The sequence below is a fragment of the Seriola dumerili genome, unplaced genomic scaffold (assembly GCF_002260705.1).
Source record: "Seriola dumerili isolate Sdu_G_001 unplaced genomic scaffold, Sdu_1.0 BDQW01000044.1, whole genome shotgun sequence".
Classification (NCBI taxonomy): domain Eukaryota; kingdom Metazoa; phylum Chordata; class Actinopteri; order Carangiformes; family Carangidae; genus Seriola; species Seriola dumerili.
In genome coordinates this window covers 5,798,311-5,813,071 of record NW_019174299.1, presented here as the reverse complement: position 1 = coordinate 5,813,071, position 14,761 = coordinate 5,798,311, and the positions used below count along the sequence as shown (strand labels likewise).

The following is a 14,761-nucleotide window of genomic DNA, read 5'->3' as shown; positions in this document are numbered from 1 at the left end:
TTGTGCCAGCTAGAATTAGGCATAGGGGGGAAATAGGCTTTCATTTTCATTGGCACCAGTAAATGCAACTTAAACAACAACTAAGTAATGTAAGGCTTAACGAGATGTTCCTGATAAATTACCAACTGAGTTTGTTTTTTCGAGTGCTTATTAGTAATTATCAGTTGTATGCACAAGCTGCAAAGTGCTTCACTGGAAATAACTGGTTGATTTTTGTCCTCATCTGGGATCTCATACACCTGGTCAATTAATGATGCTCTTCAATAGTTTTCAGCCATAACATTATGACTGCCTGCCTAATATTGTGTAAGTCCCCCTTTTGCTGGCAAAACAGCTCTGACCCATGGAGGCAAGACCTCTCAAGGTGTGTTGTGGTATCTGGCACCAAGACGTTAGCAGCCAATCCTGTAAATCCTGTAAATTGCGAGGATGCGTCCAGCACATCCCACAGATGCTTGATTGGATTGAGATCTGGGGAATTTGGAGGCCAAGTCAACACCTTGAACTTGTTGCTCCTCTTCTTCTCTCTTTTTTAAAAATTTAAAGCTATGACAGCTTTCTTGTGTCCTTTACTAGTTCAGCCTGCTGTAGAGTCACTGTGCTGAGCCAGTTGCCGTGGTAACAAGACTTTCAAACAACCAGTGGTGTATAGGCAGGACTGATAGAAGAATGAATGAAAAGCAGAAGAGAGCAGTCAATGATTTCATAGAGGAAATAATTTTTTATTTGAAGTTATCAGCAACAAAAGAAAACCAATGTTTTCACAGTTTGAAATCTGCAGAGAAAATAAAGGACATGTGGGTCCACCAGGTGTCAGTATTCACACACTGATTTAGGATCAGATAAACTGTTGTAGCAACCATATCATTTGCTATTGTATAAATACTGGAACATTATTGTCCTCAATTCTATTGAATTTGAATAATCAAAGCTTTTTATTATATTAGCTTAAAATTATATTAAGCTAATTTATTTTATATTTGTTGATGTTTGCTTTGTCCATGGACAAACCTGTCAGGACCATGGACTGCTTCAGGAGACCTTTCATACCAAATATTACAAAGAAAATTGAAAAGCTCATTACTTAGTGAGAAATTTAGGCCTGTTACTAGTTTCATAACTAATTTATATCATAATTAATTTATCATTGTGTTGAAAGATTGCTATGACAAGGTGTTTCCTACATTTATCCTAGTCCAAAATCTTGGTTTTGTGGCTGACATAAAGATGCTTCATAGAGGTGTGTGATCTGGAAGTGCAGTAAAGCCTTTATGCAGGCTAAGTGGCAGAATTCTCTGACACCAAGTCCACCCACAATAATTACATACAGACGCACAAAACAACACATGAAAGCAGCAAACGAGCCATGATAAATAAAAAAATAACATCCACATGTAATGAACAATCATGTTACAGGAGTTATTGATATAGATAAAGTAAGGTGCAGTCATAGATGGATTACTGAACAAGCCAACCAAGCACAGGCCCAGGGCCATTGGAGGGCACGCTGGGCTTCACAAAACCGCTACAAAGAGACACAAAATGTCAACAAACTATTTTGAGTCTGCAGGTATACAGGAGAGGGACCCATTATTTCATAGTCTGTCTGTCTGTCTGCCTGGCATTTAAAATGCCAATAACAAAGCATTAGATTTTAATTATCATTCATTGCAGCTTTTGAAATGTTAATAGTTATTTATTGGTTTTATGCAAATTTACAGTAACACCACTATTCAGAGGGAAATATTCTATTTTTTACTGCATTGCAAACATGTGCATGTACTTTGCAAAAGGTCATGTCTCAGATGTCTGAGTTTCTAGCAGGTCCAACAAAGAGACACTAGCCCTCTAAACTTTCTCACATGGTTTCAGGTACAGTAGTTATTTTGTGTCAGGTCTGCTCATAACTTTCATGTCACTGTACTGTACACTGTACAGTTGAGAGAGTGAATTAGGATTTATAGTGTAGTTGCCCTTTTCATTGGTTCACCACTTAAAAGCTGACTATCCAATCTCTAAAAATGTCTTTGCAGTGGGATTAACAGCTGTTATTTTCCACCTGTGAAAAATTGTGTGCATGTGTGATGCCTCATTCTTTTTATTCAAAGTCTGTAATGTTTGTGATCAATGAAAGAACCTTGGGATATATGTTTCAGTATGGGGAGTAAATTTGTGGAATGGCTTAGAAACAGAAATGAAAGAGTGTAATACACACAATAGATTAAAAAAAAAGAATTAAACATAACATGATTAACAAATATAAGCGTATGAACACCAGAGTGTACATGAAATGTGTTTGGGATTTTGGGGTAAACAACAGGCCTATATAATGCATATATACTTAGTCTTTGTTACTTTTTTTTATTGCTCTGTATAAATTTAAAGGGAGCTGGCAAAATAATGAATGTAAAAAGGGTAGATGTAATTAGCTAAGGCTTTAGCCTACACCTTTTCGCTCCTGTTTTGTTTCTTGTTTATCTTCTGTTTTTAATGCTAATAAAAGCATTAACTTAATGTTAATTTATTGTCTATTTACCAGTGAGTTTGTATTTGTATTTGTATTTTGCTTCTCCACTGTGGTCTCCTTGTCTGGATTTATCTTGAAAAGGCACCTGATAGAAAAGCACTTGAATGTAATGGCAAAATTGATAATTTTGATTGTCTCTAATTCTGTGGATGATCCAGCCATTAATTGACTTTACACTTGAAATACAGCTTGAAGTCAGACTTTGATCTTAAACTAACTTTTCATCAACTGTTATGATCACATCTGTACATTACAGGCATTGGTTTGAAAAATACAGTCAAGACTGGAAGTGTTTGGACAATTATGTTCTTCAGGCTTTGAGCTTCAGCACATTGATTACTTGTTTGTAATGTTTATAATTGAGTATTTCTGGTAAAGGATCTGAGTACGTTGTCCACCAGTGGTAAATTTTAAATTTAGACAATTTACTGAGGCCCCGTAAACAGCTCCTGTGCTGCAGAGTGATGTTTTGTGCAGGCTGCAGCTTTTTCATTGGTCAGACAGCCGCTGACAAAAAGTGGGAGGTTCCCGGAAAAATTGCTAACCGGAAGGGAAGGCCAGAGCCCAAGAAAAAGAAGAAGAAGAAGAAGAAGAAGAAGAAGACAGCCGCCGCTGATGAGACCAGCAAAAGAAGAAAAAGTATTGTAAGTCAGACAGATTGAAATTATGAAAGATGGGGGTAAAGCAAAACACTGAACTTTTGTTGTTCCTTTTGTCGACGAGCTGTTAACCATATTCGGATCTCCTTTGCCAAATTTTGATCTACCGATCAGCCAAGTCCGACTTCAACCGAAATGTCCATCTGACTGGATCGACAGAGGCACCGAGCTTCTAGCTCTTTGAGACCGCAGAAAATGCACAAAAAGCCTTGGGACGAATATTGTCTAGGAGCATACGGCGTCGTTTTAAGCCACGAGCTGACACCATAACAAGTCTGTATCCCATAGTTTGTCAAATGTCAAACAGCTGACGGTGTGGAGCCGCGAAAAGGAAAGTTGTCTAATGACGTTTTCGAGACTTGGCTGTAGCTGCTAACCCAGCTAACGCTATCACAATTCAAGTTGTTTTTGTCTCCGTGGCTTTGCATTAGTTTTTGTTGTCAATTTACGCTAGCAAGCTAGTGACAATGCTAGGTAAACGATACAGTCAGTTGTTGCTGATTATATGTAGTCGAGTATATTTATTATTAGCCATCTGCTTGGTACAACTACAAGTGAATGGCATGCTATCGAAGTTCATGACAGCGGTTGCTTTACTTTGACTGCTTATCATAGCTAACTATACCTTACCCCCACTAGCCAATATAGTTAGCTACACTGTGGTTAGCTACGGTACTTGGTCAGTTATTTTCATAACGTGAAGCAGCCATTGTGTTACGTTTACAAGTTAGCTTATCTCTCTGCTCAAGCTAGTTGCAGCCAGGCAGGGGTGAACTTTATTTTTTAACTTGGAAATTTCGTTATAACTTAACTGTAAATGATGATATATGTAGCGTGTGCTCACGTTACTTGGTTATAACATTAGGCTATAAGTCTCAGTTTATGCCACCGGTCAAGTAATAATCGGTTTTACATTTGACACCTTGAAGTTGAGCACAGTTGAGTCACAGAAAATTAAGCCACTTGATTCCCTGAAGTAGATATACCTTTGAAACTTTAACACACCCCGTTCGTCGTTTATCAACTTACAAGTTTGCCTTGAAGCTTTGACAGAGACAGTCGTGAGGCAGTTAATATGTTTCATAGTTTGACAGGCCAGTAAATGCCAGCACGCTGGTATTTTCAAAGGTGTCATCACATGAAGTGTCATAAACTGTTCATAGCAATTGTGATGTAATTCTGCCAATTTACATTTTTAGGTTATTATGTGCCTGCACGTGTTTCTTCTTACATTTAACAGCAAATATAGTCAGATATGCATGTGTCGTCACAGCTCCTGTTTATGGCTTTATTAGAGGCAATAAAGTTTGGACCTTTGAGACAGAGAGGGAATTTACAGTTACATGCTTGAGCTCTTCTTATGTTAATGGTGTATGGACATTGTCCTCCAAAAGTAGTGACACATCTTGACAAACCAGGCCTGAAACAAGAACTGCGAATTAACTCCCCACTCACTGTACTATTTGTGTTTGCATTCATTAAGGACACCCCTCACTTTCTTTCTTGGGCTGTTTCAGCACTGTTTAAATTTAAAGGTCAGTACTGTTTAACTGACTACTGACTACTAGTATTTTGCTTTAGTTTCCTAAAGTGTGCTTTTCATCAACACCCTGAGTTATTTCATCTTCCGTTTTATCTCTGCAGAAGGGTGCTGATGTTGAAGCTTTTGTTATTATAGTTTTATGTGACTTGATGAGTTATGAGGTACAGAAAGGATTTTATTTTCATTGCAACTAGTATGGAAACCAGTATTGGTACTCAGATTTCCATGCAAATAGGAAGACTTTTTTTTGTAGATTGTAATTTTCAGAGGTGGTGCAGGTTTAGTTTGAGCCTCTGGACAACCATGACTCTTGATTTAGTCACTGAGCTTTTCAGACAGAAGTCACAAGGAAAGGAAGTGCCTGTGATTTCCTATTGGCCTTGCTAACTGCTAGTGATGATTATCCTGTTTGCTTTTCCTGAGTAATGTCACCAGTTTCCCATCCAAACTGTCACTGTTCATTTTTTAGTAGAAATTTCAGCTTTAGAAGGGCTTACCTTGGCTCAATAGATTTTCCTGTTTTCATTTGAGATCTCAAGGATTGTTCCTCTCTTGTATCTTTGTTGTCATCTTGGGGCAAAACTTTACCTATAAAAGCTCTGTGCCAGTAATATCTAGGTCTTGAGTTCATGGTTTTAGTGTACATGGAAATTTCCTCTTTCCAGGAGAGAATCTGACCATTTGGTGGAATAGACAAAAAGAGGATGGTGATGCAGCCCCTCATATCAGACACCACCAGTTCTTCCAGGACCCCACCCTTCAAATGAAGTGAACAGCAGTCCATGCTTGTTTTCTTGTAACTAATATAGTCAGCTGTAAAGGTTGTTGGACTACTACTTAAATGGAATGTGTGACTGAATTATGATTTTTTTGCACAGTCATTACATGCCTATGCACTCTTTGGTATACTGCCAATTATACAGTGGGGTCCAAAGGTTTGAGACCATTTGGAGAAAAGTGGTTCCTTGTGAAGAAATTATCTTGTAGTACTTTCAAAAAATCAGCCAGCTATTTTTTCTTCTTTATGTAATTATTGCAAACATGTGGCATCTAAGCTGCAATCTCAGTTGGTCAAAAAGTGTATTTGAAGTTCCTTATTTTGTTCCTGCTAAGTATGAAAAGAAGAATCCAAACTTGATGTTTATTTATGCCACAACAGTTTCGGACTGATACGTCTTTCCTGAAGCTCACTACACAATATACAATATAAAAATGTTTTTTCTTCGAAATTGATAAAAACTTGATGAAACTGTAGACAAAAACTGAGACTTGATCATTTTGCTGAAGTTTGTAGTACAGCGAATGTGTGAACATGACCGGTTATTTGTTACTGAGAGGTACTTACTTTATGACTTTATTACTGTCATTAATGAGTTATACCACAGTCAGTATCATTTCCAATTAGTTTACTTTTTTCTTTTTATGGAGATGTACATGTGACAGCACAACACAGAGGAAGGCAATCATTAATTGACTGAAGCCTATGCTCTATCAGAGTGAACAGCAATTATTCATAGAAATGTCATCTGTCTTTTTTCAGATTTTGAAGCTGGTTTCGAGTTTGAATAACATTACCATGAATGGGGTCTGTGTATACAGGTATTTAATTTGTACACACATTCTCATATTTAGGTGTTTAGTGCACTGCAATCCCTCCTAAGTGCTTGGGTATCATGCTGGCAGCAGAGCATACAGGAGGCCACGATGAATATTTCACAGGCTCTCCCTCTAGTGTGCTTCTTCTTCCTGCCTTTTCTCCTCCCCCTTTTTCTGACCCATGTCCCACTGTCTGTCTTTCTCTCTCTCTCTCTGACCCACTTCCCTGTGGAGGTCTTCAGAGCCCATTAGGGATGCCATCAAAGCATCCGTCACAGGCTGCTAAAGATGTGTGAAGGTTTGTCTCAGTGTAAGAAAGAGCCTCTGATTGTGAGCTAGTTACTTCTACCTTTTGCACAGTATGCTGCATAGGTGTTAGTGTTTTTGCGCTAAACTGTTACTGCATCATTAATCAGTATGTATCAGCCTATGTGCATAAAATGTGACACAATAGTTGATTATTTTCCTCTTAATAGTTGTATTCTGCAGTATCTGTTGGTGGTAAAAAAAAAAAAATCTTCAGCCTAGGACACAATGTGTTTTGGCTCCTATAGGCTACTCCTTACATTTCTGAAACCTTCCTTCACTGTATTCATCCTGTGGGAATGGCTGTAGCACTTGTTTTTGTGTGAGCCATAACTGGTAGTCACAAAAAAGCAAATCTACTGATTAACAAAACCTTTTCCTAAGACATTTTTGGTGCATGTCTATGACACCCACCTGTCTTATCCAAACCAGACATTTCCCTGGGACAGCAAAACTTACAATTTGCAAATTCGTCACTGTGTGATAGAAGACTAATTCTTTTTCTTTAAACTCATAGTTGTAATCAGTTCAAGCTAATTCCGAGTAATTGTTCCCAAAATGTCATTATCTTGCATATCTTATGTTCAAGAAGCTTAGAAAACCAATTAGGCTCAGATTTTGGCACCATTCAGGGCGCTTTTTGGCTTTCTTCCACAAACTCAGTCCATCTCTCTCTTTGCTTCCTTTAGTGAGGAATGTGAACAGGTGAGAGCTCAGCTCTGCTGCTTGCAATCAAATGAGTACAGACCGACTGTCTGATCCAGTGAACAGAGTGCCTTTATTCCTTCTCTGACTGTGCTGCTGCTGTGAAGGATTCCCTCTGCTCTTTCAGGGCTTGTGGGAAGTGTGTGTCTGCTAGCTAAATAGTCTAGAGAGACCTTAGTTCACTGTTGATGATGACTGCTGTAGTTGGATACAGGTATATGTCCATGTACCTTTTTTAAATTCTATATCAAAGGTAAGCAGATTTGCTAGTGCACTTAAGATGGAATCAATTTCTCTAATCCTAATGTGTAATGCCCCTGTGTTATAGCCAACTTATTTTATGTTGGAATAAAAGGTCAAACCAGTGAAGCAGCTGGAGCGCTTTTATAGCTCATGATTGCTCTGTGACAGTGAATGTTAAAATTGAATTGAAGCTGTAAAACAATGGTAGACAGCGAGCTGCACAGCAGAAATTGGTGAATGTAGTTAATGTATGTTGCATGGTTGGTGCACAGCACTGTCAAATGAAACATGCCAGTTCTGAATATTTCATGGACAGAGCCATGATCTCCTGTCACATGCTGGAGATTAAGCCCAGCTCAGCACCGAGCTGAGGAAAAGGGTAGCCCAACCAAACTCTATAGACTAATAATAGTGACATCTTTACTCTGGTTTTCCTCGCTCTTGATATTTTGCTTCTCTCTCAGGAATGGTCTATTCTCGTGCTTGACTTCAGCACGCATTGTGTGTTTCTGCATTAAGTTGTCCCAGCGACAAAGATGAGGCTATCCCAGGTTTTAATGTGCTCAGCAGTAAAATGTCTTCTGCAATCTTCACTTCCTGCTTCGAGCTGAGTTGTGTTTCCTGTCCTTTGACCAAGCAGAAGCTGCCTGACCTCATGTGTATCAACCAACTGAAAAGAGATTAGGCAAGGTTTCACATACTCAAAGCCGGCTGAAGAAAAGAGAACAAACAGCTGTTTTGGTACACTGTTATCTCTGAAAGCGGTACAGTTTAGTTGCGGTAATTTATGCTGGGTGAAACATTTCAAATTAAAAAAGACTTGTTTTTAAAAGTCAAATTCTGTGTTACAGGTTCCTCTTAGTGCTGAGTGAATGCTGGGTTTACATTATGTTGTTACAGGAAGGTGGGGTGTTAAAATGTTTTATTTTTGACCCACTGTTTAATGTTTGATTTTTTTTGTTGTTGCTGCATATAAATTGCCACAAAGTTCTTAACACTATACGGTTATGGTTTCAAACTGTGGCCAGATATCTGTTAACAGATGAGTCACAGGAACATATATCGTGTGCGTGCGTGCGTGCGTGCGTGCGTGCGTGCGTCCGTGCGTGCGTGCGTGCGTCCGTGCGTGCGTGCGTCCGTGCGTCTGTGCATATATTACTGAACTTTTACACCTACCTCTGTACATGTACACCATCAACTCTCCAGAACCACATCACTTCATTTGTTTCTTTATCATGTGTAGTGTTTTAAACTTAAGGAAAGCAAAAGTATGGTGTATACTGCACCATGTACTAATCACACACTATCAGGATGACCTGTGGGAGCCAGACAGTGTACACAGCTTCATATAAGACACTAAGTGTTCTCTTCCAGTGCTTGCTTATAGTAAATAATAAACTCTTTACCTAGAGGCCCAGCCCCAGAGCCCCAGAGTTTCTGTGTTTACAATTTAGACTTTAAATTGATTTAATACTGACTATAATTTGGGCAAAAAAAAAAAAAAAGCTTTAGTGCTGATGAATTTTACAGTTACATTATATTTTACATTATCCTCTTCTTATTAGCAACTGCCAGCAGGAACAAGGAATTAATCTCTGTTTTTGTTTTGTTTTTTTCATTAAACACTCCATTGGGTTTGACTGATTATAATATTCATAACCTGATTGTTTTAATGGAAAATCTTATTTCTTTATGAAGCAAAGCTTAACAAACTGTCTGTCTTGTTTTTCAGCTCTCTTCTTCCTCTGGCTCATCTACCTGCCTGACCTGAACTCGCCCCCCTCTAGCTCAGCCTCACCCAGCCCCCACCAGCCCCTGCACCAAGCCCAAGTCAAACCAAACTTCCTCCCCCTCTTCTCCCAGCTTCTTTCTCCCAGTTTTTAACACTGCACTATGGCAGGGCGAGGCGGACCGGCACGGACCAACGGCACTGCAGCAAGCAACAAGATTTGCCAGTTTAAGCTAGTGCTGTTGGGGGAATCAGCAGTGGGGAAGTCCAGCTTGGTGCTGCGCTTTGTCAAAGGCCAGTTCCATGAGTACCAGGAGAGCACCATTGGAGGTGAGGTTTCTTTTTTGATTCTGATAATAGTCCCTGGTCTGACTCATGCTTTGATAGCATCATAGCTGCATATCTCTGTAGGAAAATTACCTCAGTCATTCGAGGGTAAAGGCTGTCTTTTGCCCTATACCTGTGCTGTGTGTGTAGACAAACTGAAGGTGTACTGCACGTAAGGGTAATTCTTAACAAATCAGGTCTGATATGTAATTAATAAAATAATTTCATTTATCATATCCTTTTAGACTTTTATTTATAGAAATTGACCACAAATTTCACACCTAATTACAATCGTCACACAGCCCCTACAATTTACATCCTGTTTTTTTTAAAGGAATTCTACTATAGTTGTCATAAACGCACAATGGTTTTGTACCTGCTCTTAAAATGTTTTAATGTCAGTGGACACAACATGAGAGCTGGAGCAAAAGGAAACATGTCCTTGCCAGTACAGAGGAGCTGCTTGCTTGAGGGCTTAATCTTTGCTGTTGTGGGAGCCCAGGAGAGGGAGTGGCATAACCAGTTTTGTGCAGCTGATCACCTGACTCCCATGAGCCATCAAGTTGCTCTCACATGGCAGACACATGTATTGATTTCTGTGGAGACAAATTACATTTTGTAATAGTTTCTGACGGTAATGAGATGAAGATGAAAAGAAAGTGACTTTAATACTAAATACCAGTTCTTGGGCTGCAGAGGAGTGAAGTTAAGTGAAACAGGAAGGAATTGAGACAACAATGGGTGTTTCCTGGACCTCCTATAGACGAGTGAAGCTGATGGGTTTTGCTAAGTTTTAAAGAAGAATAATATGATATATGAATATGGTAATCTCTCTGTGACTTAAAGTGGTGGGGCTAAAAATGTGTTGTTGTCTCTACATTGTCATGACTTCAGCCTGAGGGCCAAGGAAGTCAACTTTTAACTGGTATGTCAGAAGTGCAAATCCTCAGTCCAGCTGGAAAAACAACAGTGACAGGTTTCCTCCTTTGTCAGCATGCTGGATTCAGGCGTTTGAAAGTAAATGCACAAATGTTGAGTCAGTAATGTTGACTAAATCATTAATCGCCGTTAAGAACTGAAAATTAAAATTATATTAACCAAAAATTGGCAAAGTGGGTGCAACATATTTGTGCCTCTATTTGTTTCTTCCATCCGGCCACATGTATGTTGAATTTCCATTCAGTTTAGAAAACCTCACCTCTAGTTCACAGTGGATTCTGCTGCTTTTATAACTACTCCACTGCATTATTTTCCTTTTTGAGAAACGTAACCACCAAATATGTATTGAAGGATTTACAGTGAGAGGATTGTTCACACCAATCAGCTTTGACCATGTACACAGGCTTAAGTCTGTTGTCAGGAGGTCAGACCAGTTTTTTTTTCACTTGATATAAGAATAAAAATTAATAATAAAATGATTACTCATTAACATGGGCTACTGTTAATTAAATTGTTTAAAATTCGCATTCCTAAGTACAATTCTGGTATAAAATGTGAGGTAAACTATCTCATTAAATGCTATGAAGATATCAACAGGTTTACTGGTGCACTGTCAGAGCTACTTTTAGTGTCCTTTCTTTTTTCTTTTATGTTGAAACTTTTCTTTTTCCATATGGTTGCATATGAGTAACATGGCTTATGGATGTAGGGACAGGATGCTAAGTGCTTACGCTAACCAAAGACTCATAACGAGTCAGCATTTTTTTTTTTAACTTTATTTCTGTTGAACTTGTGTTCAGCTGCATTCCTGGTCAAAGATTACACAGCTTTAAAATATGTGCTATGCTTGTGAGTGCTCAGTTTCCTCTGTCATGTGACAGTCGGCTGAGTAAGTGACTTGTATGCAGTTGTGCCTCCTGCCATTCATAAGCTACACTATACAGAATCTTTTTGTGTATTTTCACTATTATTTAATCTTCTATTTTCTTAATTGTGCTGGTTTTGTAATTCTAGTCAAGTCTGAGGGGGTAAAGTTGTTACCAGCAGTGCTAACAACTTACTGCTGGATGGTTTGTCCCTTTCAGTATGGTCAATAGAGAACCATATCTCACCAAATTTAATTTAAACCATCTATATTCTCTTTTTGTCAATCGAGTGACTGTGTGATGTTCCTCATTGTTTCATCAGAGCCTTAATCTTTGCGTTTTGAGGCTTAATTATTAAACTTAAGCCCTGTAGATAACGGGTCTGTGATTTTCTGCTTTTTACATATAGCACCTCCTCTCAGTCAAAAAGACTGAATATCTATTTTGTTTTTTCCAGCTGCCTTCCTCACACAGACGGTATGTTTGGATGATACAACAGTCAAGTTTGAGATCTGGGACACTGCAGGACAGGAACGGTATCACAGTTTGGCACCTATGTACTACAGGGGAGCCCAGGCCGCCATCGTGGTCTACGATATCACCAACACAGTAAGTTACCTGGACTGTGACACTCAAAAGTCTTATGTCATTTGTTAGCTGACCCTTGTCTTCCAGCCTGGGTTGATGATTGCTTAATTCAGCAGACAGACCTTTGCTCTTCTAACTCTTACAGTCAAATTAAACATTTAAAACTTGCATCAGTGGTTTAAAGTTTAAAACATGTTTCACTTTTTGTTAAAGGACACATTCACACGTGCAAAGAACTGGGTGAAGGAGCTCCAACGACAAGCCAGCCCAAATATTGTTATTGCACTGGCAGGGAACAAAGCAGACCTGGCCAACAAGAGAGCTGTAGATTTCCAGGTAAAGAGACACAGTTTTACACTGAGGGTTTTAGTTTTTTAATGACATATTTCAATAAATGAATATAAGCTGCCAAATTGCCCAGAGATATATCTGTGTTGTATTTATTTCTCTAGGAAGCACAAGCATATGCAGATGACAACAGTTTGCTCTTCATGGAGACTTCAGCCAAGACTGCTATGAATGTCAATGAGATTTTTATGGCTATAGGTGAGTCAACACAGACACATTTTACTGTCATGTAGAGCTGCAACAGTTAGCTGATCAAATGAAAGTAAGTCTGTAACTATCTTGAAAAATAATGCTTAATGCGACTAAAAAATATTTATTGATTAATCATAAATTATATATATTCTTGATTAATTGATTTATTATTTCATTTTACAGTTTTGTAGACAAGTATTTGTAGACAATGTTTTATAGACAAAATGATTAATAAAGACAATAATCAGCAGAATTGATAATGAAATACTTGTTAGTTGCAGTCCTAATGTCACAGTACCATAGTGCACAAATTAATGGATTACACTTCTACACCTCAACAGCCAAGAAGCTTCCTAAGAACGAGCCTCAGGGTGGAGCAGGCACTGCTGGACGAGCCAGAGGCGGCGTGGACCTGCAGGAAACTGCACCGCATGGCAGAAGTGGCCAGTGTTGTGGAGGCGGGAACTAACCAACACAATGAGTCAGCTGATCCAACCAATCTACAGCTTCGATCAACCAGACCAGATATTAGCCAGCTGTCAAACAATGTCCCATTGGTCAAACCAAGCCATGGTCTGACCAACCACCCTATCAGCACCAATTAACTGTTTGGCAAATAAGTCCACTGGCCAGTAAACTGCCAGACCCCCCCCCCCCCCCCCCCCCCCCCCCTCCCCTTGATGGTTCCAAGTGATGAACCAATCAACAGACCAAGAAATCAACCCACAGGCTTATTTACAGAATCTTGTTTGAACCCCAGGACTTGCCAATCCATGACCTCTCTATTGATGATGGACACTTGACGTCACCTTAGGGGAAAAACGTCCCACTCTTGGAAGAAGGAAAAAAAAGATCAGTCATTACCAATGGCACTTAATAGGGCCATCTTGCTCATCTTTGTTTCTGTATATGTGTAGAGGAAAAAAAATTAACACAACAGGAAGGAATATAAACGGGGTCATTGGCCCTGTCACTGTCTTCTCTTTTGCCCCCTGCTTTCCCATGCACCATGCATTTCTAAAGTATTCTCATCATCTCATGACACTGTTAAAACTCAAATCCAGGTGCATGCCGCAGTCCATCACTTTTCTGTCTTGTTCCTGGTCAGCTTCCTGGAAAAGATGAAGAGAGAAGGTTCGTAACAGGAGAGCGGGAATGGACAGATATTTCCTTCTTGATAGAGCTGTGTAGATTGAATTATTACATTGTTATTGTCATCACTATTATTATGACTTCAACCTCTTTTGACTGTTCAATATGATTTTAAAGCCTGGACTTAAAGGTTTTACAATCATCAATCTATGTTATCAAACCATATACAGTAAATAGTACTTTATTAACACTGTCACCCATAAGTAATTTTAGCATTAATGTAATGTTTTTGAATCATCATTGTACAAAGACAAATACATAAAGCAAGATTTGTTTTCTTGACCAAAATCACAACTGTGTATTGAAAACATGTTGCTGTATTTGTATCAGACTTTTCAAGTTTATAATCAATCAGTAGTTATTGTCAAAACAATATCTTCCCAATCTCTACATGATTTTCTGTCAACCTTAATTATTTTGTGTTTTTTTTTTTTTTTTTTATGTCTGAATTTTTTTTTTCTGAAGATCTATGGTATTAAATGCACTGGTTCTGTCTCATCATCTTTGTGAATTGAGATGTTATCCTCTTCCTTTACTGTTTCTATTCTCTATTTGTTTTTACTCTTCATATCAGGGAGGGATTGCTTTCAACAGTGTTGTCATCTTGTTATGGCATCAAAGACTAGCACAACAATACCTGCACAGCAGCCACTGCTGTCGGTGGGGGATAATGGGCAGGGTGGGGTCATGGGTAGAGAAGGAAGAAAAAAGTGTAATTTTATGAATAAACAAGGGGAAGGTATCTTTCTTTGTATGCCTGTTTTAATTTCATCTAAATTTTACCAATCACTTAGGTTCGTCATTTTTTATAACTAGTTACAATCACCAGTGATTATTCTTTGATATTTAAACCACTCCAACCAATCGGCAGTGACTGACAATCAATAATGTATTGAATTTGTGCAGCCTGCCACAAGTTGGCTGTACTTTTAATACTTACTAGTACTTTAATGTTCAATCCTGGCAATCCTCCCCTTAGCGTTTCTTTCCCATCACATGTTCAAGATGCTGGAAGTTCTTTAAAATCAAAATTTTAACCTA

General features: G+C 38.7%; 1 protein-coding gene across 2 annotated transcripts; it reads left to right on the top strand.

The window, feature by feature from the left end:
- The first annotated feature begins 3,131 nt into the window (after positions 1-3,131).
- On the top strand, positions 3,132-14,687 carry rab5c (RAB5C, member RAS oncogene family). 2 transcript variants are annotated; one of them, XM_022739603.1, is made up of 6 exons: positions 3,132-3,171; positions 9,312-9,638; positions 11,898-12,049; positions 12,242-12,364; positions 12,481-12,574; positions 12,910-14,687. In XM_022739603.1, the coding sequence occupies exons 2-6, from the start codon at positions 9,473-9,475 to the stop codon at positions 13,035-13,037; spliced, it is 663 nt and encodes a 220-aa protein (XP_022595324.1). In that variant the 5' UTR covers positions 3,132-3,171; positions 9,312-9,472; the 3' UTR covers positions 13,038-14,687. The 2 variants fall into 2 exon arrangements, with proteins under 2 accessions (XP_022595324.1, XP_022595325.1); XM_022739604.1 differs by lacking the exon at positions 3,132-3,171 and adding an exon at positions 6,270-6,328.
- The last annotated feature ends 74 nt before the right edge of the window (positions 14,688-14,761 follow it).

Coding starts and splice junctions, on each gene's coding strand:
- rab5c (XM_022739603.1), top strand. CDS start 9,473: ATGGCAGGGCGAGGCGGACCGGCACGGACCAACGGCACTGCAGCAAGC. Junction 9,639..11,897: donor CCAGGAGAGCACCATTGGAG/GTGAGGTTTCTT, acceptor TGTTTTTTCCAG/CTGCCTTCCTCACACAGACG. Junction 12,575..12,909: donor TGAGATTTTTATGGCTATAG/GTGAGTCAACAC, acceptor ACACCTCAACAG/CCAAGAAGCTTCCTAAGAAC.